At 38.3% G+C, this 26,011-nt stretch overlaps 1 protein-coding gene across 8 annotated transcripts in view; it reads left to right on the plus strand.

Moving 5' to 3' along the window:
- Positions 1–26,011, plus strand: part of ARHGEF12 (Rho guanine nucleotide exchange factor 12) — a 152,754-nt gene that overhangs the window by 115,570 nt on the left and 11,173 nt on the right. For all 8 annotated transcript variants that reach the window (XM_016922157.4, XM_016922155.4, XM_016922158.4 and 5 more), the window contains 14 exons: positions 5,284–5,416; positions 5,887–5,922; positions 6,246–6,400; positions 7,340–7,486; positions 8,836–8,921; positions 13,426–13,551; positions 15,383–15,497; positions 17,452–17,552; positions 21,254–21,331; positions 22,764–22,839; positions 23,544–23,711; positions 24,865–24,952; positions 25,410–25,496; positions 25,637–25,716. In XM_016922157.4, coding sequence (XP_016777646.1) covers positions 5,284–5,416; positions 5,887–5,922; positions 6,246–6,400; positions 7,340–7,486; positions 8,836–8,921; positions 13,426–13,551; positions 15,383–15,497; positions 17,452–17,552; positions 21,254–21,331; positions 22,764–22,839; positions 23,544–23,711; positions 24,865–24,952; positions 25,410–25,496; positions 25,637–25,716 — 1,476 coding nt within the window. The remainder of the gene's footprint in view (positions 1–5,283; positions 5,417–5,886; positions 5,923–6,245; positions 6,401–7,339; positions 7,487–8,835; positions 8,922–13,425; positions 13,552–15,382; positions 15,498–17,451; positions 17,553–21,253; positions 21,332–22,763; positions 22,840–23,543; positions 23,712–24,864; positions 24,953–25,409; positions 25,497–25,636; positions 25,717–26,011) is intronic.

Genomic DNA, 26,011 nt, shown 5'->3' on the forward strand with positions numbered 1-26,011 from the left:
ATTTAATTTTGAAATTTTAATATGCTACAACCAATAAGAAATCTATGCCGAATGATAACTTAAGTTCTCATTTGTCCAAAAAAATATTTATTAAGCTCTCTGTCAGGCATTAGCTTTGTCCCGGATGTTAACATGCAATAATTATACACAGATGCTTGCCTCATGCAGCTTTCTCTCTTGAGAGCGATAGTCACAAATATAAAAAATGCAAATTGTGCCAAGTCCAATCAAGGGAAGGTAAAGGGAGTATTGAGGGAACTGGTCAGTAGTTAGAGGCAGATGTGGGCATCTAAAGAAGACTTTTTAAAAATCTGAGATTAACTAGAGGTTTTATTTTTCAATGTTAATAGGAAGCCAGCTGAAAGAAAGGGTAGAATATGTGGGAGACAGTATATAAGTAGTAGAACAGAGTTGTGAGGAGAGAGGAGATGAGATGTAGAGTGTATGTAAAGGGTAAGACTATTTACTGAGAGTGAGAGTTCAGTGAGAAGAGCAAGGGAATTTGAAGAGTAAAGAAAGATATGAAGTAATCGTAGGTAATTGGGCAAGGAGCTTATTACCATGTCTTCATCCTTGTTTGGGAGGCGGTTCAATTTCTGGTGGTGACATGATCAAGAATGAGGCTCTGGGAGTGGTCCCTGAGGTGCCATAGAGGAGGCTACTAGGGATGAAGACGGCAAGGAACCAAGAAGCCAGGAGTTTGAATAGCTTAATATTCATGGCTAGTGACGTCACCAAGTGTGATTTTTATCATGGAGAGGAAAACTGAGAGCCACCAGCCAAAGGTTTAGCATTGCTAGATGATTGATATGAGGAGGAAGAGAATGTGATAATATCCAGAGCATGAGAGCCTCAGTGGAGCAAGAGATTATACAGGAAGACAAGGCCGGGTGCAGTGGCTCATGCCTGTAATCCCAGCACTTTGGGAGGCTGAGGCGGGTGGATCACCTGAGATCAGGAGTTGGAGAGCAGCCTGGCCAACATGGTGAAACCCGGTCTCTACTAAAAATACAAAAATTGGCCAGGCATGGTGACATGCACCCGTAATCCCAGGTCCTCGGGAGGCTGAGGCAGGAGAATTGCTTGAATCCAGGAGGTGGGTGGAGGTTGCAGTGAGCCAAGATCGTGCCAATGCACTCCAGCCTGGGCAACAGCGAGACTCCATCTCAAAAAAAAAAAAAAAAAAAAAAAAAAACGACAAGATAATGGTCCAAAAATCATATTGAGGAACAAGAAGGCCATCCATCTCATCTCTACCCTGACATACACCATATAAGACAGAAATATTAGTTTCTGTCTCAGAGGGCTGTAGCAGAAGAGGTAAGCTGCTGGGAATAGGCAGGTTTCTACATAAGGCCAAGAAGTACGGGTGACATTTGGAGAAAATTCTGGGGATTTTGTCAAATATGGAACTCTGAAGATGTTAGATTGAGTATATGCACTGATATTTCATGGCTCCTGTGACTTATTAAAATAAAAACATGGTAGGTGGCGGATGAACAGAAACCATAAAGAGAAAGAAAGTAGAGGAAGGGAATATGTTATCAGGAAATAAGAGATTTTAACAAATACTTGGGAGATTGAAAGCAGACAAGAGTGTAAAGAAGCCAGGCATGGTGGCTTACTCCTGTAATCCCAGAACTTTGGGAGGCTGAGGCAGGAGGATTGCTTGAGCCTAGAAATTCAGGACCAGCCAGGGCAACATGAAAAGACTGTCTCTACAAAAAATGAAGAAGTCAGCCAGTCATATGGCATGTACCTGTAGTCCTAGCTAATCAAGAGGCTGAGGTGGGATGATCACTTGATCCTAGGAAGACAAGGCTGCAGTGAGCCATGTTCTTGCCACCGTTAATGCAGCCTGGATGACAGAATGAGACCCTATCTCAAGAAAAACAACAACAGAGAACCACAAGATAAAACCATAAAGGAAGCCAGAGCCCACAATTTGTTTAAACAGTCCAAGATAGAACCCAGTCTGCTCATTGGAACCCTGGAGAGACTTTGGGCTCAGAGTTAGCATATGTTATGCAGTGCAGGAATAAGAAAAAGAGCAAAAATGATGAACTAATTGCAGGTCTATAATCAAAATAGTTATATCAGCAGCTTCTAATCCCTGAATTACAGAGTATGAGCAGTCTCTGTCACTTGTAGACTAGAAGAAAAAAACAGTGCTCTTTTTAAAAATAATTCAGTGAATTGTGTAGGGAGAGTTAAGTCCCTCTGCAGTATTGATCGCTTGGAGTTCTGACATTTGGGAGTCCAAAGCCTGACACTAGGCATGCCGGCGACCCACTGTGCTCAGAGAGCTCTCAACTGAAACAGACCTATTACTATATAGCAGCAAAAGAAAGCCAAGTCAGCTACTCACTTTCATCATTAAACACGAACATCATTACTCACCCTTGTCAGAGTCAAGACGTAAGATAATATATAATGCCAAACATATCAGACAATGACATAAAGAGAGAATACAGTTAAACAGAAAAATTTTCCCTACAAGAGAAAGATAATCTGATAATAGACAAGAACTTAAGAAAATACTTCTAAATTAGGTAGTATACTTGGGGACATTAAAGAAGTTATTATCTCTATAAAGCAAGAATAGGCAGCATTCAGAGACAAAATATTTTTAATACAACTATTAAACACAGTGACATCTGTTGTATTATCAATTTCTGTGTGATAAATTACCCCAAAACATAATGGCTTAACACAAAAAAAATTTATCTCGACTTTTTGCTGGATGAAGAACTCCAGAGCAGCTTAGCTGCGTGGGTCTCGGTTGGAGTCTGTCATAAAGTTGCAGTCAAGATATTAGCCAGTCATCAGAAAGCTTAACTGGGGCTGGGGAACCCATTTCTGTGCCCACTCAGGTGGCTGTTGGCAGGAGGCCTTAGCTCCTCACTCATGGCCTTGGCTCCTTGCCACATGGACTTTTCCATAGAGATACTTGAGTGTTCCATGAAATGGTAGCTGGCTTTTCCTGAGTATCCCAAAAAAGAGAGCGAAAAGGAAGCCCCAATGTCTTTTCTGACTTAGTCTCTATAGGTGCACTCTGTCACTTCTGCAAGTTAGAAACAAGTCACTAAATCTAGCCCATACTCAGGGAGGGAGGAATTAGGCTCCACCCCTGAGGGGAGGAATATCAAAAAATGTGTGGGTATATTTTCAGACCACCACAGCGATCAGAGTTTAAAGGAAAAAAAAGAAGTCCCTAAAATTAAAGTCAAGGAAATATTTTAGAGTGTACATCAGAAATATGAAAGGATAGAAATTTGAGAGAAAAGAATTATATAGGGAACCACTACAGAGAGCCAACATCTGTCTCTTTCACAAAAAGTCAGCTGAGGACATGGAGAAGAGATGGTTAAACAACAGGAGAAAGTTTCCCAGAGTTGAAAAAGAATACCCATCTTCAGGTGGAAAGGGCTCACTGAGAACCATCTATAGTGAATGCTTTTTTAAAAATCCATTCCTAACATGTCCTCTGAAATTGTAGTGCACCAGGGATAAGCTTTCAGAGGAAAAAAAATGGGGATTACACTGCATCACATTCCTCATCATAACACTGGGTGCTGAAATACAAAAGAGCCATGCCTTCAACTTTCTGAAGGAAAATGGTTTTGAACTTAGAATCCTGTATCCATCCAAGCTATTCATCAAGTATGAAGAACGAATAAAGACATTTTCAGATACACAAGGTCCACAGTTTAACTGGAATGTACCTTTCCCTTTAAAATCATTTGAGGATACACATTCTAGCAACATGAGAGGAAAAATTAAGAAAGAAAATGTCCTGGGATCCAGGAAACACTGGAAACACCCAGGAAAGTGGCAAAGGGCAGTTCTAAAATGATGGTTGTGTAACAGGCCAGGAGAGCCACTGCTCCAGATTGGAACACAAGAACATCACAGATAAGAAAATGGGGATTTTAGGCAGTGGATAGTATGAAGCAGCAGAGGAAATAGTTTGAGACTTGATAGAATTATATAACTTTGACAGCAATAAAAGAAAAGCGTTTAGAAATGTTAAGAAAAACAGAATTGTTCAGGAAAATGTCATGATTTAAACATGAAGCAAAATAAAAAGTGGCATGATCTTTAGCAATTGATGGTGTGTAAGAAAGACTTTAATAAATGTTCTATTTGAAGTGGCCCATGGATTGCATCATTGGACCGGTAGGAAAAAATATATAATCCTAACTAGTATACTTCTTAATCTGGCAGGAATGATGTATATATGTATGTAGTAGACGACAGTATATATATGTCGTAAGCATTCTTTCTTGGTTTTCAGACTTTTAGAATAACCCTACCAGGCAAGCATGGAGTAGTTCATTATGGCTGCAGGTTAGAATATAAATGTAAAAAATTCTTTTAATGATGCAAGTAAAAATGTAGTTGAAAGAAATGGAAGGTAGAAGGAAGGAAATACAATTAGAGGGAGGATGTGGACACTGAATACCTAATCTGACACAGAAGAGAGTTGAGATACTAACTTTTTGATAGAACAAAAACATAGACATGTCATTTAAATTTAGGTAGTAACTAATAACCCAGCTAGTAATAATGATAAAACTATTAAACATTGGGAAGAAATGGGAGAAAAGTGAAAGTGGAAAGTGTAAGTCAACAAAATCCTCAGAGGGGAAAGAAATAGATATTAACTAAAGATAATAAATCATGAAAAAGAGGTTATTTGTAGTTGGACCACTGTAATAACTCACATTTGAAAACATGAAAAAGGATTGATACTGGGAGTAGAAAAGGATAAGATGGGAAAATGTTGTTCCTCATCATATACTCTTCTGCGCTGTGTGAGTCCTTGCTATTTCTTACGTTAATTTTTAAGAAACAGTTTTAAAAATTATTTTTCTGACCAGGCATGGTGGCTCACACCTATAATCCTAGCACTTTGGGTGGCCAAGGCGAAAGGATTGCTTGAGCCCAGGAATTCAAGACTAGCCTGGGCAAAGTAGCAAAACCCTATCTCTACAAAAAAATTAAAAATGAGCCAGGTGTGTGTGGTGGCACGCAACTGTAGGCCCAGCTGCTTGGAAGGCTGAGATGGAAGGATCATATGAGGCTGAGATGGGAGGATCATGTGAGCCTGAGATGCCATAATTTTGTATATTAAATTTTTAGTTCTAGTGAACCTGCAGTTGTTTAAATAAGAATGTAGCTATGGATTAGGCTGAAGCTGTTCTGGGAACTAATTTTTTTTGGTGACCAGTGACTTTATTAAGTATTAACACTCTTCAAATGTCTGACTTTTGTCTACAGGATCAAAGCAAGTTGGAGAAACATCAGCACCTGGAGACACCTTAGATGGCACACCTCGTACTCTCAATACTGTCTTTGATTTCCCACCACCTCCATTAGACCAAGTGCAGGAGGAGGAATGTGAAGTAGAAAGGTAATTCAGTGATCTCTTAGAGAAGCTTAGGGCATTACTTAAAGTTTTTAAATTATATGCTATTCCTATACTTAGTAGCATTCTAGCACTGAAGCCTGGCATGGTGGTATGTACCTATAATGCCAGCTACTTGGGAGGCTGAGGCAGGAGAATCAATCACTTAAACTCAGGAGTTTGAGAACAGCCTGGGCAACGTAGTGAGCCCCCACTTCAAACTGTAAAAAATAAAATAAATAAATAAATAAATAAGTTGGGTGCATAAAAGAACTAAAACACCATTTCAGAACTTATAACTGAAATGTAGAAAGGTACTCAAATTTTCTTCAATTTATTTTATATTAAATTATTACAATATCCCAAAGAATTATTTATCAAGCTGTTGGAGTTTAACCTAGCTTTGAGTATCTTTGGTATAAATGTATGGATCACCATTTTGTTTTCATGTTACTCTTTACTTTCCATTGTTTTAGGGTGACAGAACATGGGACACCAAAGCCCTTTCGAAAGTAAGTAAATCTTAAGCAGCTTTCAATAAAGGCGCATTTTAAGAAACGTAACCTTTTTTCCTCTAAAGTTTCATTTTAAAGGAAAAGAAACCCTGTATACCAATCTGTTATGTAGTATAAAAGAAAGCTCTTAAGAAACACTGGTCATTCAAAAGCTGTATTTTGAAGTATGTATAAAACAGCCATTTGTAGGAGAGGATGAAATTTCAGTGCTAAGTCAGATTCAGGAATCTGATTAGAATTTATTGTAATATAAAGATTTGTGCTGTTTCTCATTGTCCACCTAAAGTCTTCAAATTGAATTCACTCTTTTTTCTTCATAGGTTTGACAGTGTAGCTTTTGGAGAAAGTCAAAGTGAGGATGAACAATTTGAAAATGACTTAGAGACAGATCCACCCAACTGGCAGCAGCTTGTTAGTCGAGAAGTGTTACTGGGACTAAAACCTTGTGAAATCAAAAGACAGGAAGTGATTAATGGTGAGTGTAATCAATTTGTTGTTGTTGTTTACAAATACTGAGTTTTGTCAGAGTGAATTAAGTCTCTCAGCCTTGGAGTTTGCTTCAAAGTTTGTCCTAGCCTTTTGTTTTAAACAAAGAGGAAATTAAACTGGACAGATAATCCTTGAACTCAAGAAAATGCAAATGTTTCTCTGATTCTTATTGATAATTTAAAAGGAAAATGTGTTAAGCCTTAAAGATATTTAAGATTCATAGCATTATAGATCTTAAAGTTGAAAAGTCATTGCAACAACTAAGTTATTTTTATGCATAGATTTTAAATGAGGAAGGTAAAGCCCAGGGAGATTGAATTCGTTAAGATCATACAGCTAATAACGTGTAAAGGAATAAATTTAGTTCCTGGTCTTTCTGTATCGAAGTGCAGTGTTCTTTATTTACCCTAGCATGTATGTGATAAATGTGTGGCATGGGTGCTGTACCCTTTACTATCCTTAGCATGTGATATGAATAAATATCTTGTCTCTGACAATACTGAGACATAATGAAATTATAAGCCTGACCCCAGAAGTGAGTGTTTATAGGCAAATTAGATAACCAAAAGTACTATTATTTCTTAAGAGGGCTCAAGTTAAAGGCTATATGATGTTGGGGCTTACAGTTTTCTTAATGATGTAGTTGTGATAGGTGGGTATTATTGTAAACAGCTGGATGTGTTTGGGAATACACTAAAAAAAATAGTTTTGAATGATATTTTTTATTTGTCAGTATTCAACTCTCAGAGCCAGTATGTAGGAAAATTTCTTGGAATCAGAATGACTTCAGAGATATTTCATCCTTTCTAAATGATAAATAATTTATTATATAATTCATTTGCTACTTCACTCCAACTAAAGACTATGATTGATCCCATGGAATTGTTCTAAGTAAGGCAACATTTCATATGTCTTTCCTGTTCAGAATTGTTCTACACTGAAAGAGCTCATGTTCGAACACTGAAGGTTCTTGATCAAGTGTTCTATCAGCGAGTATCCAGAGAAGGAATTCTGTCACCCTCAGAGCTACGGAAAATTTTTTCAAACTTGGAAGATATTCTTCAACTTCATAGTAAGAGAAATTAGCTCTGATCTTTGCCCCTAACATTTCCAATAGAGAAAAGATTGTGAGTTTAAAATTTTGTAAATGTACCCATGTTAGTATTCCTGAGATTATATGTGAGAATGTAACATAAATAAAGGAATGATTGGAACTTTGACTAGATCCTTTTCCTCACAATCAATCTTTCATGTACAATGTGTCAACATAGGGCTTCCAGTCTAAAGTCATTGCCTAAGGTGAAAAACATGAATAGTCAAATTCACCGTTGAAAATTTTCTATCAATTATAGTATATATATCTCTTTAAATATATATATCCAATATAATAATATACGTATAAATGTGTTTTGTAAATAGTAGTGTATAGTATATAATCACATGGTTCGGTAATTTTTAGGAATTGTTTTTATTTTTTTGAGATGGAGTCTCGCTCTGTTGCCCAAGCTGGAGTGCAGTGGTGCAGTCTTGGCTCACTGCAACCTCTGCCCCCTGGGTTCAAGGGATCCTCCCACCTCAGCCACCTGAGTAACTGGGATTACAGGCGTGCGCCACCACACCCAGCTAATTTTTGTATTTTTCGTAGAGATGGGTTTCACCATGTTGGCCAGGCTGGTCTCAAATTCCTGACCTCAAGTGATCCACCCGACTGCCTTGGCCTCCAAAGTGCTGGGATTATAGGCATGAGCCACTGCCCTGGCCTCAGGAATTGTTTTATTGTTTTGTTGCTTGGAACACTTGAATAAGTATATAAAAATTCTACCTTGTTGACATTTTATTGGTTGAAGTCATCTTGGACTTTTGTGGACAGTAATATGATGTTCCTCTCATTTATAGGTCACTATTTCTCTATGACCCTTAATTTTTTTATCTTTCTTTTTCATGTCATCACTAACTATCAACATCTGCTAACTAAATTGATGCCTTTTATTCCTTTGTGGATAATCTTGGGTTTCACAGGCATGCATTGACAAGTTCAGGCTTGATTACATCCATTGCCTGCACACTTACACATTTTGAGAGGATCAGTGAACAGAATTACTTGTACTGTTTAAATTCAAGTTCTTTTTGAGCATGATTATAGATGGAGTCTTGAGGTTCAATGAATATTTGATGCAACCACCGTGTATGTAATGTGCTAGTTTCCAAAAATGTTTTTTGTTTAGCACCTGTTTTTCAGATAGAGCTTATAATATCCAGATGTGTAAGCACTATGTCCAGATTTATATTTAAGGAGATAAGAAGCAGCTGTACTACTGTGAAAATCGTCTTTATAAAAAAAAAAATTAGCTACTCTGTACTACCAGTAATTCTGTCTACACTGAATGTGTTACTAACGTTTTTCTATCTTTTTATCTTTAGTTGGATTGAATGAACAAATGAAGGCTGTTCGAAAGAGAAATGAGACCTCTGTTATCGATCAGATTGGGGAAGATTTGCTGACATGGGTAAGGAAATTTTCTGTTTCTTTTTAATATTTTTATGGACACTTGATGGTTAGATTCAAGTTGAGTAACTAACCTTTCCAAATATGCAAACTCATCCATGTTGCAAAGTTAATGCAAAGCTGAGAAAGGTCAAGCAGTAGATTCCATTTCAAGAAACCACTTGTTTTGCTCATCTGTAGGAAGCAGACCCTTATCCATTAAAAGTCATACCATGAGATTGCAGTGATTCAGTCACATCTTCAGGCTCCACTATAATCCTAGTTTTTTTGCAGTTACCTCTTCCACTGAAGTCTTGAACCCCTCGAAGTCACCTGTGAGGGTTGGAATCAACTTCTTCCAAACTCCTGTTAATATTGATATTTTGACCTCCTCCTGTGAATTATGAATGTTCTTAATGGCATCTAGAATAATGAATCCTTTTCAGAAGGTATTCAGTTTGCTTTGCCCAGACCCATCAGAGGAATCACCTTATGAAATATATTTCTTAAATAATAAGACTTGAAAGTGAAAATTACTCCTTGGTCCATGAGCTGCAGAATGGATATTGTGTTAGCAGGCCTGCAAACAACATTGATCTCCTTGTACATCTCCATCAGAAGTCTTTAAGTGACCATGTGCATTGTCAATGGGCAGTAATATTTTAAAAGTAACTTTTTTTTTTCTGAGCAGTAGGTCTTAACAGACGTGCTGTCATCTAGGCTTTGTTGTTTCATTTACAGAGCACAGACAGAGTAGATTTAGCATTATTCTTAAGGGTCCCAGGAATTTCAGAATGGTAAACAATCATTGGCTTCAACTTAAAGTCATTGGCCCCTAACAAGAGAGCTGGCCTTTCTTTTGACATGCTGAAGTCAGACATTGATTTCTCCTCTCTAGCTATGAAAGTTCTAGATGGCATCTTCTTCCAATAGAAGGCTATTTCATCTACATTGAATATCTGTTGTTTAGTGTAGCCACTGTAATCAATTATCTCAGGAACATCTTCTGGATAACTTACTATAGCTTCTACTGCTATATCAGCACTTGCTGCATCACTTTGTACTTTTATTTTTATGGAGATGACTTCTTTTCTTAAATCTCATCAATTTACCCCTGCTACCTTCAAACTCTTCGTCTGCAGCTTCCTTACCTCTCAGCCTTCATAGAATTGAAGAGAATTAGGGGCTTGCTTTGTATTAGGCGTTGGCTTAAGGGAATATTGTGGCTGATTTCATCTTCTTTATACAGACCATTCAAACTTCCTCCATACCAGCAATAGGCTGTTTCACTTTCCTCTTGTTCATTTGTTCATTGGAGTAGCACTTTTATTTCCTTCAAGAATTTTTTCTTTGTGTTCACAAGTTGGCCATTTGGCGTAAGAGCCAAATCTCAGCTTTTGACATGCCTTCCTTACTAAACTTAATCATTTCTAGCTTTTAATTTCAAGTGAGAGATATGTGACTCCTCACTTGAACCCCTAAAGACCATTGCAGCATTGTTAATTGGCCCAAATTCAATATTGTTGTGTCTCAGAATAAGGAGGCCCAAGGAAAGGGAAGAGAGTTGGGGGAATGGTCAGTTGGTGGGGCGGTCAGAACACACACAACATTTTTCCATTAGGTTTGCCACCATATGTGGGTGCAGTTCATGGTGCCCCAAAGCAATAAATAGTAACATCAAAGATCACTGATGACAGATCACCGTAACAGATAGAGTAAAATGAAAACAGCTTAAACTATTATGAGAACTACCAAAATGTGGCACAGAGACATGACATGAGCACATGGTTTTGGAAAAACGGCACCAACAGACTTGCTCAGGGTTGCCATCAACCTTCAATTTGTAAAAAATGGAGTATCTGCAAAGTACAATAAAAATATGAGGTATGCCTGTACCTGTAAAAAGTTGAGGAAAAGCAGAATGGTGGTTTGTAACTGTCACATACAAAGCGTTAATTTAGAAGAAGGCATTGGCCAGAAATCATAAAAGCAAAAATCATAAATAGGCCTTTAGATTTTACTCTTGCTGTTTAAATAAAATCGTTTTGGAAAGTATTTTTCCAGTATTGTTTCCTTAAGATCACTTTACATACACAGACAATCCTTGACTTACTATGGTTCCAACTTCGACAGTTTTTTTACTTTACAGTGGTGGGAAAGTAATACACATTCAATAGAAACCATACTTTGAATTTTGAATTTTAATCTTTTCCGGAGCTTGGCAATATGTGGTATGTTACTCTTGATGCTGGGCAGCAACAGTGAGCCACAGCTCCTGGTCAGCCATGTGATCACAGGGTAAACAACCACTCTACAGTGTACTGTACTGCTAGATGATTTTGCCCAGCTGTAGGCTAATGCAAGTGTTGTGAGCATATTTAAGGTCGGCTAGGCCAAGCTATGGTATTTGGTAGGTTCAGTGTATTAAATGCTTTCTCAACTTAAGATATTTTCAATTTTTGATGGTTTTATTAGGATATAACTTCATCAGAAATCAAGGAACATCTATACTTAAACTGCTTGTAAAACTACTGTAGAGGCCGGGCGCAGTGGCTCACGTCTATAATCCCTGCACTTTGGGAGGCCGAGGCAGGCAGATCACCTGAGGTCAGGAGTTTAAGACCAGCTTGACCAACATGGAGAAACCCCATCTCTACTAAAAATACAAAATTAGCCAGGCATGGTAGTGCATGTCTGTAATCCCAGTTACTCGGGAGGCTGAGGCAGGAGAATCGCTTGAACCTGGGAGGTGGAGGTTGCGGTGAGCTGAGATCGAGCCATTGCACTCCAGCCTGGGCAACAAGAGCGAAACTCAGTCTCAAAAAAAAAAAAACCAAGAAAAACTACTGTAGAACTGCTTGAGTTTGGGGGCATTATTTTCTTTGGTAAACCCAGCTGCTTTTTGTAGTTGTGTGGTGCTTTGATTGACTAACATGCTAAAAATGCTGCCAGTTTCCTTGTTAAACATGTTAAATGTCATATTCATCATAGAGTAAGAATACAAAATTGGAGTGACCTATTAAAATATTGCTTTGTATGTGTCCTACTTGAAAAAATACTCTGAATTTATCTACAAATGCGCTACAGGTGGGCTTTTTACAAAATGCCTTTATGTACAAACTTTTGGGAATATGGCTTTAAATGGAAGATTATATGGAAAACATCTTCGTAAACCATAAAGCAATTATCTACAAGTATAGAGGCTGTATTAAAAAGCAATGTATTTGACTTCTACGAGCACCTACTAGTAAATCACTTTTTAGGTGTTTAACCATCAGAAATCTTAAAATCATGGCACATGCAAACTTAAATTTACAAATTAAAAAACATTAGTGAGAAGTATAATTTTTAGCAAAAGAATTCATAAGCTCATTGATCTCCCCCAAGCCAGCTCCAGCTGCTGCACAGGTGAAACAGCAGTGATTTAATTTTGTTTCAACCCAGAAAACTTACGGCCTGCCCATGGTCATAGTGGGTTTTATACTGAGTAAGAAGGAATGCTAGTATGCCAAGGATTTGCTTCCCAGAGTAGTAAGACAGTAGTTGTTGTAAAGGCTTCAGGGTGTAAGAAAATTAAATTTTAGGCCAGATGTAGTGGCTCATGCCCATAATCCCAGCACTTTGAGAGGCCAAGGCAGGTGGATCACTTGATGTCAGGAGTTCAAGACCGGCCTGGCCAACATGGTGAAACCCCATCTCTACTAAAAATACAAAAAAAATTAGCCAGGCGTGGTGGCACACGCCTGTAGTCCCAACTACTTGGGAGGCTGAGACAGGAGAATCACTCGAACCTGGGAGGCAGAGGTTGCAGTGAGCTGAGATTGCACCACTATACTCCAGCCTGGGCCACAGAATGAGACTGTCTGAAAAAAAAAGAAAATGAAAATTTAGTCTCAGTCTTCAGGCATTTTGTATCTTATATTCTCCAAATGTCAGCTTGTCTGTGTAATTTATAAGTAACGTAGGCTGAAAGGTAATAGGTTGTGATAGGCTACAAGCAAGAAAACATTGGGACTGGGCACGGTGGCTCACGCCTGTAATCCCAGCACTTTGGGGACACCAAGGTGGGCAGATCACCTGAGGTCAGGAGTTTGAGAACAGCCTGGCCAACATGGTGAAACCCCATCTCTACTAAAAATACAAAAATTAGCTGGGTGTGGTGGTGTGTGCCTGTAGTCCCAGTTACTTGGGAGGCAGAGGTGAGAATCTCATGAACCTCAGAGGCAGAAGTTGCAGTGAGCCAAGATCATGCCATTGTACTCCAGCCTGGGCGACAGAGCAACACTGTCTCAAAAAAAAAGAAAAAAAAAAAGAAGAAGAAAACATTGGAATATGATCAGAAAAGGTCTGGTTGTGTCAAGATCAGACCTTTTTAATGGAGAACCATTGATATTCCACATAGATATGCAGTTCTGTGTATTTTGTCACTTGAAATATTGAAAGGATTCTGGTTGTCTGTCACTTTGTCTGGCTTGTATAAGCTCAGTTTCCCATTCTCTTTTGTGTTCTTTGCATTCTTGGCACAGTTCAGCGGACCAGGAGAGGAGAAATTGAAACATGCTGCTGCTACCTTTTGCAGTAACCAACCTTTCGCCCTGGAAATGATCAAGTCTCGTCAGAAAAAGGATTCTCGATTTCAGACTTTTGTGCAAGTGAGTTGAGTGAGTCATGTAAGAAAAAAAATAAGGCAAGTTTTTATCAATTATCAGATAAACTGGGGGAATTCTGACTAAGACTTTTACAAAGATTACATCTGTGTTAACTTTTTTTTTTTGAGACAGGGTCTCGCTGTGTTGCCCAGGCTGGAGTGCAATGGCACAATCTCAGCTCACTGCAACCTCTGCCTCCTGGGTTCAAGCGATTCTCCTGCCTCAGCCTTCCTAGTAGTTAGGATTACAGGTACATGCCACCACGCCCTGCTAATTTTTTCTATTTTTAGTAGAGACGGGGTTTCACCATGTTGGCCAGGCTGGGCTCGAACACCTGACCTCAAGTGATCTGCCCACCTCGGCCTCCCGAAGGGATTACAGGTGTGAGCCACTGCACCTGGCCCACGTTAACATTTTTAAAAGCAATACATTATCTCTTAAATTCCTGGAAGGTATAAAAATGACTTTGGAATGGTGGAGAATAATAAAAAATATATGTCAGGATTAAAATACTTAATATAGAAATCCACATTGCCACGAGGCTTTTATCAGTAAACAACCGTATGCTCTATTAAGAGAATATTGTCAAAGCATGAGAATGGGTTTATCCAGGGAAAAACGTAACAGCAGCCACACTCATTGGGGTATATGAATTAAGGGTTGGTAAACTATGGCCGACAGACCATATCTAGTCTGTTACCTGTTTTTATAAAGTTTTATGTAAATACAAACATGGCCGCTTGACAGATTTCTCACAGTTGTTGTGGTGTGTGGGTATGGTTTAGCAGGTTCCTCCCTTGAGAGTTTGACCAGGCTGAGATCACAGCGTCAGCTGGAGCTGCAGTTTTCATCTGATGCTCGAGGTTCTCTTCTAAGCTCACTGGTTGTTAGCAGAATTCATTTCTTTGTAAATGTATAACTGAGGTCCTACCTTGCTAGCTATTGGCTAGGAACCAGTTTCAACTCCTAGAGAACAGAGATATCTCTGCCATATGGCCCCATTAGGCAGTTTAGAGGTGGATGTTTGCTTTCTTCCAGGCCAGTAGGAATGTGGCTTTCTGACACAGATTTGTTTTAAAGGCTCCTCTAATGAAGTCAGGCCCAGCCAGGATAATTTCCTTTCTTATGATCTCAAAATCATGTGGTGGCAACCTAATCATAGGTGTGATATCCCATTGTAATCACAGATTCCAAAAATGTTCATACTCAAGGGCATAGGATTACACAGAGTATTTACACAAGAGGATGGGAACCTTGGAGGCCATATTAGAGTTCTTTACTACGCAGAGCCTTGTTCATTCACTTATGCCAAAACAGTAGAGCTGAATAGTTGTGAGAGAGACTATATGGCCTGCAAAGCCTAAAATATTTACTATCTGGCATTTTACTAAAAACTTTGCAGACCACTGGTATAGAGGAGCTGGCATACTCGACTGGTTATCCATTGTGCCTACTTGGAATGGCAGATAACAAATTAGCTAACCAATTTTGGTAGGAATGTCAATCATAGGAGAATGGACCTAGATTTTCTGAATAGGTGAAGATAAAACTGTTTCAACACAAGGAAGTGATACGTAGAGCTGCTTATGGATGCTTTCAGTCCTTCCTTAAACAGATAACAAGCCATTCATTTAGTGATAGAGGCTCCCTTCCCCCATTATGTGATTAAAGGAGAAAGCAGAAGTATATTGTGGCAATGATATATCTTGGCATTTTTTAAAGATCTTGATTTAATAACCAGAACTGTGATGCATTAAACCCTCACGGTGAATACATGGTACATGTATAAGTTCAAATAAGAATTACAGATTCACTTATTTCACTTTAATTTTAGGATGCTGAAAGTAATCCACTGTGTCGTCGTCTTCAACTGAAGGATATTATTCCCACTCAAATGCAAAGGCTTACTAAGTACCCACTTCTGTTGGATAATATTGCCAAATACACAGGTACAGCATTTTCACTGAAATAAAAAGCTTAAGAACAACAACAACAAAACACCCAATATCCTGCAAATAATATCTTACAGCGTCCTGAATGGAGTTGGATTTCCAAATAGTATGACAAGATTTTCTTTTTTTTTTTTTCCTTTTTTGAGACAGGGTCTCACTCAGTCTTGCAGGCTGGAGTGCAGTGGCACAATCATAGTTTCCTGCAACCTCAAACTCCTCGGCTCAGGCATTCCTCCCACCGGACTACAGGGGTACACCACCACACTTGGCTTTTTTTTTTTTTTTTTTTAGCAAGGGTCTCACTATGTTGCTCAGGCTGGTCTCAAACTCCTGGCCTCAAGCAGTCCTCCTACCTCCCAGAGTGCTGTGATTATAGGCATGAGTCACCATACCCAGCCAAGATTTTCTAACAAGATATGATCTCGTCTTCTTTGGGCTGTTTGATATAATGTACTCCATTAGTAGCTTTAGTACGGGGTATATCAAACTATGAATCATAGACCAAGTCATGCTCACTGTCTGTTTTTGTAAATAAAGTTTTATTGGAGCACAGCCGTGCTCGTCTGTTTATGTACTGTCCCTGATTGCTTTTACATTATAACAGCAGAGTCGAGTAGTTTTATCGGTGCCCATTTGGCCTGCAAAGTGTAAAATTATCTGGTTCAACCATCCTTGTTCTAGCCTGCATCATTTTTGCTTTGAAGAAGGTTCATCCTTGGCTGAAGAGATGTTTCATGGATATCTATCAATGACTTTTATTAAGCCAAATCAATGCGGTGTAATTCCAACTCTCCCGTTTTGAAACATGAAATGAATCTGTTTCTCAGCTGAGCTTTAGGTTCTTATACTTAGCTCTCATTAATAATTTAATGCAACTGAAATCTTGTTTCTTGTGCCTGAGAATTTGAATGCATAAGCAGGAAATTTTAAATTATGGTACCTGGTAACAAAAGTGGTTTACACTCATACATATTAATTTTTACACTTTAATATATCTGCTCAGTGTAGTTAGACTGTGGTTTGGAGGATTATAATTTTGAATGTTCTGATTTTGGTCTTCTTTGTATTATAGACATGACATAGCCTCAATACGTTTTGTCTTGTTTTGTTTTGTTTTGTTTTGTTTTTTTGAGACGGAGTCTCGCTCTGTCGCCCAGGCTGGAGTGAAGTGGCACAATCTCTGCTCACTGCAACCTCCACCTCCCGGGTTCAAGCAATTCCCCTGCCTCAGCCTCCCGAGTAGCTGGGATTACAGGCGCACGCCACCACACCTGGCTAATTTTTTTGTATTTTTAGTAGAAACAAGGTTTCACCATATTGGCCAGACTGGTCTTGAACTCCTGACCTCAGGCAGTCCGCCTGCCTTGGCCTCCCAAAGTGCTAGGATTACAGGCATGAGCCACCTTGCCTTGCTGCCTCAATACGTTTTGATAAATTTCATCTTCTTTTAATGTAATCTATTTTCTTTCTTTAAATATAATCTCAAATTCAAAGAAACTTGTTTTGGAATTATTTTGAATTGTGTTATTAAAAAATTTTGTTTAACAAGTTCACTGGACATAATTATGAAGGCTATGCACTGTGAAATTCTAAGGGGAGAAGGGATTTCCATTTATATTGTTTACAAAGTAAATGAGACCTGCCCTTCTGGAGTGTATAGTATAGTGGTCCTGGTACTTCATGTAAAGCATCTCTTCTTGGATTTCAGGTTCTGTACTGTGATTTCTTTTTAAAGATTAGAATTTATGTTTTAAAGTCCTATTATAAGAAGTTTTACCTGTCCAAAGACTGCTTGAATTGAGACTCTGACAGAGGCTTTAAGCTGGTACAAAAATCTTCAAGGTCTTAATATGCTCTTAAAAGTATTGAAATGAAATGAAATCTCATTTACATATATTTTATGGTTTTTTGCTCAGTTCTTTTACATTTTGGATTTCTTTCCCATATTTAGAATGGCCAACAGAAAGGGAGAAGGTGAAGAAAGCTGCAGATCACTGTCGTCAGATCTTAAATTATGTAAATCAGGCCGTCAAGGAGGCAGAAAACAAGCAGGTAAAAAAGGAAAACGAAGGTACAGGATGACATTGGGAGAACATTAAATTAATATTACCTGGAATCTGTGAAATAGTTGTTAAAACTATCATTACCTAATGGACAGGGAGAACATTTGTTTACTGTTCGTATAGTAGGCAGGTCAAGATCAATCTGTGATAGAATATCGGAGTTGTATTTGACTTTTTGGAACACCTCAAGCTGCTTGTTTGCTCTTTCATTTATCTCTTCATTCAGCAGATATTTATAGAACATCTACTGTATGCTGGGCATAGGGTACAGAGTAGTTGAGAAAATGAGTGCAATATCTGCCCACACTGAGCTTGTTTGCTAGGAGGATAGAAAGGCATTTAACAGGATTATAGTGCAAATATTTTGTATCAGTTGTGATAGCTACTATCAAGGATAATTTCAAGCTGCTACGATATATAACTATGGGGCCTAGCTTAGTTTGGGGATGTTAGGTGGTGCCTATTAGAGAAAATTTTCTTGAGGAATTGACACTTGAGCCCAGCTCTGAAGGATGAGTGGAAGTGAACCACAACAATGTGAAGGGTGCAACCCTAGAGGTAGAGGCAATATATACCAAAGTCCTGACGGAAAAAGAAAGCATGGTCTGTTGGAAGAATTGAAAATTTACATGAGTGTGGATCATGCCTAAAAAGCAAAGTCAGAGTGGCATAAAATGAGGTAAAGTAGACCAAGGCCAACTCATAAAGGCCCTAGAGATCAGGTTAAAGATTTTGATTTTTCTTCTTAAGAGCAGTAGGAATTCAGCATAGACAAGTAAGAATATAGTGTTCAGATTTTCATTATATAAGTATCACCCCTACTGCTCTATGGAGAATGAGTTGAAGAAGGGTGGTGGATGAAAGAGCCCATTTATTAACCTCTTGCAGCAATCTAGGATAGATGATGGCAGCTTAGAGAAGTTGGAGAAGTATTTAGAAGGTAAAATTGACAGGACTTGATGACTGATTTGAAGAAGGATTTGAAGGAAAAGTGATGTCAAGAATAAACCCCCAGGTTTCTGGATTGCATATTTGGATGGACAGGATGAGTGGAGAAGCCCCACGTTTGTGGGGAAGATGATGAGGTCACTCTGGGATATCAGGTAGACATACACAGTAAGCAGTTGGCTGTATGGGTCCACCTCTAAGAGGACCATGTTGAAGATAAAAATTCAAGATTGTGAGCATACAGGGGCTGATTGAATCCATGAACACGGATGTAGTTTCTTAGGAGCTGAGTAGGATTACAACTCTCTTGGTGAGGCTGTAGAAAAACTAGTACTTTCAGCTGTGCTGTTCAGAGTGTAAAATGATAAAACCCCAGAGGGTTATGTAGCAATATTTATCTAAATTAAAACTCTCTAGGTACCCTTATATCTACCTTTTGACTCAGCAGTTCTGTTCCTAGTGATTTGCTCAAGAGAAATGAACCATATTAGAGTTCTTTACTACACAGAGCCTGTTCATTTATGTATTATCTGTGGCTACTTTTGTTCCAAAACAGTGGAGCTGAATAACTGAGAGAGAGATTATATGGCCTGCAAAGCCTAACTGACATTTTACTAAAAACCTTGCAGACCCCTGGTATAGATGAGCTGGCATACTCAGGCTGGTTTATCCATTGTGCCTGCCGGGAATGGCACATAACAAATTAACTAACTAACTTTAGTAGGAACACCAATCATAAGCAAATGGACCTAGATTTTCTGAATAATAAAATATATCTTTATCTGAAGATAAAGATATACCCACAAACAGACTTAGACCAGAATGCTTATAGCAACTTTATTCATAATAGCGAAAAGCTAGAAACAGCCCAAGAATTTATCAACAGAATGGATAAACCAACTGTGGTATAGTTATAAAATAGAATGCCCTGAGTGATAAGAAAGGAATGTACCACTAAGGCACACAACATGGATGAATCTCACAAACATGCTGAGTGGAAAAAAAAACAGATGCAAAAGAGTACATACCTATGATTCCATTTATATGAACTTCTAAGAGAGACCAAACTATTCTATGGTAGGAAAAAACCAGAAAACTGGTTGCCATTGGGGATGAGGAGGTAGAAATTAACTGGGAAGAAGTATGAGGAAACTTTCTGGGGTGATGGTAAAATTTTCTATCGTGATAGAAGTTTCGGTTACACAAATGTGTAAGCACTTGTCAAAATTCATGGAACACACACTTGAAATGTGTGCTCTACTGTATGCAAATTTTACTTTTTTAAAAAGAACTGTATGGCTGTTTAAATGTTTAGAGGTAAAGTGTACTTATGTCTGTAATTTATTTTGAAATGCATCCAAAAAATAAGATGGACTGATGGATAGAGGGATGAATAAATAGATATATGATAAAACAAATAGAGCAAATGTTAATTGTAGAATATAGACGGTAATATATAGGTGTTCACTATGCTCACTCAGACTTTTCCATGTATTTGGAAATGATTTTGAGGGGGAATGTACATACCCTTTGATCCAACAGTTCTGGAAATTTATCCTACAGATATCCTACACGGATGTACAAAGACATATATTTAAGTCCACTTTATTACAGTATTGTTTGTTACAGAAGAGTTGAAGTAACTTAAATGCCCATCAGTAAGGCGTAATGAAATAAATTATAGTTTATTTAGAGAGTTTTACATCCTGTAGTCATTTTTAAAAAAATGAAATAACTCTCTCTATGTGCTAATGTGGAACAGTCCCCAAGATATAAGTCATACACCACACACACACACACACACACACACACACACACACACACACACACGTGTGGGAATACGTATATGAATGTATTCTACCATTTCAATGAGGAATACATATAGGAATACCAAAGGAATGCATATATGAATATATTATGCTACCATATCTTGTTTTAAAAAAGGACATATACACACAACATGCACAAAGACAAGCATACTTATATATACATATATAAATAAATACATATCTGTTTGCATAGAATTTTTCTCAAAAGCTACCCAAGAAATGGATATTAGTGATTGCTTCTTTAGGGAAAATTGAGGGGGGTGGGGCAATAGGACAAGGTTAGAGGGAGACTTTTTATTTTTTGCCTTATATAGCCATCTGAATTTTGTACTGTGTGCATGATTTACATATTCAGAAAATAAATGTAAGCTAATAAGAGACCAATGACTTTGAAAAGAAGATTGAGAAAGAAAAGTCAAAGAGGTAGGAGGAAAACTAGGAGAGTATATTATCACCAAAGCCACGGGAAGAGAGTGAGTTTTCAGTCCTGTCTAGCATTGCAAAGAGCTGAGTAAAATGGAGATTTTTTTTTTTTTTGAGATGGAGTCTTGCTGTGTCGCCCAGGCTGTAATGCAGTGGCGTGATCTCGGCTCACTGCAAGCTCCGCCTCCCAGGTTTGCACCATTCCCCTGCCTCAGCCTCCCAAGTAGCTGGGACCACAGGTGCCCGCCACCATGCCCGGCTAATTTTTTGTATTTTTAGTAGAGACGGGGTTTCACTGTGTTAGCCAGGATGGTCTTGATCTCCTAACCTCTTGATCCACCTGCCTCAGCCTCCCAAAGTGCTGAGATTACAGGTGTGAGCCACCACGCCTGGCCAAAATGGAGATTTTAAATGCCAAGTTGGATTCAGAAATAGAGAGGTCATTAATGACCAAAGCACTAACCTTGGTTCCACCCTGCCTAATTTTCAGCGCCTAGAAGATTATCAGCGTCGCCTTGATACCTCCAGCCTGAAGTTGTCAGAGTACCCAAATGTTGAAGAGCTCAGGGTGAGAGATGGTCTAATCATAATTTAAAAAATAAAATAAAATTTGCTAAAGACCTGGCAGGTAATTAACATCTCAATGGGAATATACGTCACCTGAAGGAGTTCTTGTATCGTAGATTATCTGTATTTATGATTTTTTTTGCTGCCTTTTAAATGCTTGATCTGTATGAAATTAGTCTTTCATTAGAGGAATATCTTGCATGAAACTGTAATATTACATGACAGCAATTGGCAGGAGACTAAGGGACACTAATTATTATAAAATTTAATTTTATTGTGTTCTGTAGTTTGTTTCAGACAGGGTCTCGCTCTGTTGCCCAGGCTGGAATGCAGTGGTGCAGTCTTGGCTCACTGCAGCCTTGGCCTCCTGGACTCAGGCAGTCCACCCACCTCAGCCTCCCTAGCAGCTAGGACTATAGGTATATGCCACCATACCCAGCTAATTCTGTGTTTTGTAAAGAGAAGGTCTCGCTGTGTTGTCAGGTTGGTCCAGATTTCCTGGGCTCAAGTGCTCCTTTCTCAGCCTCCCACAGTGCGGGGATTACAGGCATGAGCCACTATGCCCAGCCTGTGTTCTGTAGTTTAAATAAGGGTAGGACTGTTTGGTAACTTTCCAGATCATTTAATAACACAAGATAACATACTATTTTCTCATGAGGCTCTTCAGAAGCATAAAAGTTGGAACCATTATAGGAACGATAGTAAAATGTTTACTAATTGCCACTTCTAGTATGTGGGCTTATGTGTTAACTTTTTCGGATTTTAAGTGTTTTTGTACCATTTCACTAGGTGGTGGTTTTGGCAGATTTATTTGGTGGCTGTTAAAATAGACTTTTATGTCATATATTAATACTTCGTCAACAAGCACGTAAATGTGCTTATTCCCCTTAGCTTCCAAAGAATGAGAGTTTTCTAGAGCTGCTAATACTGAAAGATGATTCTCTTACTAATAAGTTGTTAATATTTAGACCAAGTCTGAGTAGTACCTGGACTTTTCATGAGTACTATTTGTTAGAACTTTCTTTGAAATTAGAGCCTTGGAACTCAGAAGCCACTTTCTTATAGACAAGCATATGTACCATGCTCATCCAGTTATTCATAGGAAAATTAAAGAATACGTTCAGAATCTAGTGGCTGAATGTTTGTAACTTGATCTTCATAATCTGTTATCATCTGTTTAGAGTAAGGTTTGAAGATAGTACTCCTGAATGTTCTTCTGCAAGATACGTTTTCCTTTTTAGAAAATTGTATGCAGATTACTTTAATATGGCTTTTGTGCCATTTTCAAGAACTGACAAATAGCAATAATGATAGTTGAATGTAAATGGTGTATTTTATATTAAGAATTTCTTTAAAAGAGACTGTATTATATAGATAATCATGTTACTGAGTGCTTGGAAATTATTTGTGCATGATTTTCTTTATTTTGCCAGAATTTGGATTTAACAAAAAGGAAGATGATTCATGAAGGGCCATTGGTTTGGAAGGTGAATAGAGATAAAACTATTGGTAGGTCTCATATTGTCTTTTAGTTTTGGGGAGAGTGGCAAAAGGGAAGGAATAGGAAAGTTTCCTATGACAAAGGGAAGAGGAGAGAACCATTCTCTCAGCAGTTTGCAGTGCTACCTCGTGTTATTTGTACATTTGTAGATCTGCTTGTGTTATTTCATTATATGTAAGATGTGTTAAATATTCATTTAGGAATGTAGTGGAGAACTGATTTAGTCCTATTTCCATCATTCTTATAGTCTAGTGAGTCTTTGTATGCTTTGTAAGCTTTCTTTAGACCAGTACATCTTAAACTGTCTGTGATGAGGAACCGTTTTTGTTTTTTCAGAAACAAGGTCTTTCTATGTTGCCCAGGCTGGAGCACAGTGGCTAGTCACAGATGCAGTCATGGTGCACTGCTGCCTCGAACTCCTGGGCTTAAGGGATCCTCCTGCCTTAGCCTCCCTAGTAGCCGGGACTATAGACGCACAGCACCACACCCAGCTTGTTGTTTTTTATTTCCTATTGGTCACAGATTGACACTTCAGTGAAATACAATAAAAATGAATTACTGAAAATGAAATTTTAAAAGATAATATACAAGTCAATTTTTAAAATTTTGTAGCTTTAACAGAAATAGAATTCCTCTGTTGAATCATTATAAAGTTAATCAAACGCGTCTCCATTTCTGTACTTACCATTTTTTTCTGCACTTTTATTTCTAGATTTATACACATTGCTGCTGGAAGACATTCTTGTATTGTTACAAAAGCAGGATGATAGACTGGTTTTAAGGTGTCATAGTAAGATTCTGGCATCTACAGCTGATAGCAAACACACGTTTAGCCCTGTCATTAAGTTGAGTACAGTGTTGGTTCGACAAGTGGCAACAGGCAAGTATGTCCACTGAAGGATACTAATTTCCAGATTCATTGTGAAGTTGCATAAGATACTCGGTGCTGTTTAAATAACACAAGTGGCATAGAGTCTTGCTATTTTTATATTCTTAAGCAAATTACATGAAATTTACTGCTTAGAAAGAGACCTAAGAGTTTATACCCCAAAGTCATTAGGGTGTCTCGATTCTGTGAACAGTTTTCTGCATTTGAAAATTTTTATGCTATTACTTTGGTTCTTTATGTTCAAATCATTGATAGATCCCAATGAAAAGCCTTTCATTTAGGGTGGTATGTTTTTTGATTTGGTGAGAAAAAAATCAAAAACCGAAGAGATGGATGTAGTGTTGATTAAAAATCAAATTTGACTGGCAAGTTATATTTTAACTCTATTAACAACGGGGTCCCTTTTAAAACTTGTTAGTTTCATGGTGGCAAAATAAATTTGTGACCTCTTTTCTCCACTACTCACTGAATATTATTAACTAACAACTTAGCAAAAGTGCAGTTCAAAATAAATGCAAAACAGTAATAGCATTTAATCTGGTAATTTGGATTTATTTATTTTTTTTCTTTTGAGACGAGGGTCCCACCCTTTCACCCAGGCTGGAGTGCAGTGGTACAACCTTGGCACACTGCAACCTCCGCATCCCAGGCTCAAGCAATTCTTCAACCTCAGCCTCCTGAGTAGCTGGGACTACAGGCATGCACCACCATGACCTGGCTAATTTTTTTGTTTTATGTAGAGGCAGGGTTTCGCCATGCTGCCCAGGCTGGTCTCGAACTCCTGAGCTCAAAGCGGTCCACCTGCCTCGGCCTCCTAAAGTACTGGGATTACAGGTGTGAGCCACCGTGCCCGGCCAGTAATTTGGATTTTTGACATGCTTTTAGCAAAGTTTCTAGTAAATTATTGTGGAATTAGTGCTAATTCGTATAATCTTTGTTTTATTGAAGTACAATAAATATAGTACAATAAATATGTTAATATGGTAAGTTGCACAAATTTTAAGTGTACATCTTGATGAATTTTAAAGTAAATATATGTAACCTTTATCTAGTTTAAGGGGCAGACTATTTCAAGACCCTAAAAACATCCCTCATGGCCTCCCCAGGTCATAGTATTAGAGTAATCTTGTATTGTTTTTTCCAGATAACAAAGCTTTATTCGTCATTTCCATGTCAGACAATGGCGCTCAGATTTATGAACTGGTGGCACAGACAGTTTCTGAAAAGACTGTGTATGTATCAGATATGGCTACCTTGCTATAGCTAATATTTTCATTATCCCAAGCATAATATTCCATAAACTTAACTTTGTTTTTATAATGTATGGAAACCAAGCACTTCCTCAGTACTCTTTTAGAGACGTTCTACTATGAACTTGTTCTTTTTTAGATTGATGCCTTTTATTTTGATTCTATTCTGAAAGTTTATTTCCTAAAGAAAAAATTGTGCAAAATGTCAAGTGAAGTTTTTTTAATGTGTCCATAGATTTTTCTTAAGGTATAGTTTTGGACTCTCGCCTTAATAGTGTGTTGCCAAAATAAAGATATTCTCTGGCAGAGTGAGTTTTGTTGTTGTTGTTGTTGTTGGTTGATTTGGTTTTTGTTTAGTTTTGCTTTCTAAGTATATTTAAAGGATATTTCTTTTGTTGTTTCTTTTTTGTATTTTGGATTTCTTTCCAACTTTCTGAAGCTGGCAGGACCTAATCTGTCGGATGGCTGCATCAGTGAAGGAGCAATCCACAAAGCCAATTCCATTACCACAGTCAACACCTGGCGAGTGAGTGTTCCTTTGCATTGTAGTAGGACTTATTTTATGTTTTGGGTTGGAAAAGACTAGGATAATTATTATGTTTTGTTGCGATGATGTTTAGATACCTCAGGAAGGTAAAAGATTGTTTTTTTTTTTTTTCTCTACAGAGGAGATAATGATGAAGAAGATCCTTCAAAATTAAAAGAGGAGCAGCATGGCATTTCAGTCACTGGTTTGCAGAGTCCAGGTACACTCTTCTGAAGAGTTCAATGGAGAATGTGCTCTATTATCTGTTAAAATGCTGGCCGGATGCGGTGGCTCATGCCTATAATCCCAGTGCTTTGGGAGGTCGGGATAGGCATATCACCTGAGGCCAGGAGTTAGAGGCCAACCTGACCAACATGACAAAACCCTGTCTCTACTAAAAAATACAAAAATTAGCCGGGCATGGTGGTGGGTGCCTGTAATCCCAGCTACTTGGGAGGCTGAGGCAGGGAGAATTGCTTGAACCCAGGAGGCGGAGGTTACGGTGAGCCGAGATC

The sequence above is a fragment of the Pan troglodytes genome, chromosome 9 (genome assembly GCF_028858775.2).
Source record: "Pan troglodytes isolate AG18354 chromosome 9, NHGRI_mPanTro3-v2.0_pri, whole genome shotgun sequence".
Classification (NCBI taxonomy): domain Eukaryota; kingdom Metazoa; phylum Chordata; class Mammalia; order Primates; family Hominidae; genus Pan; species Pan troglodytes.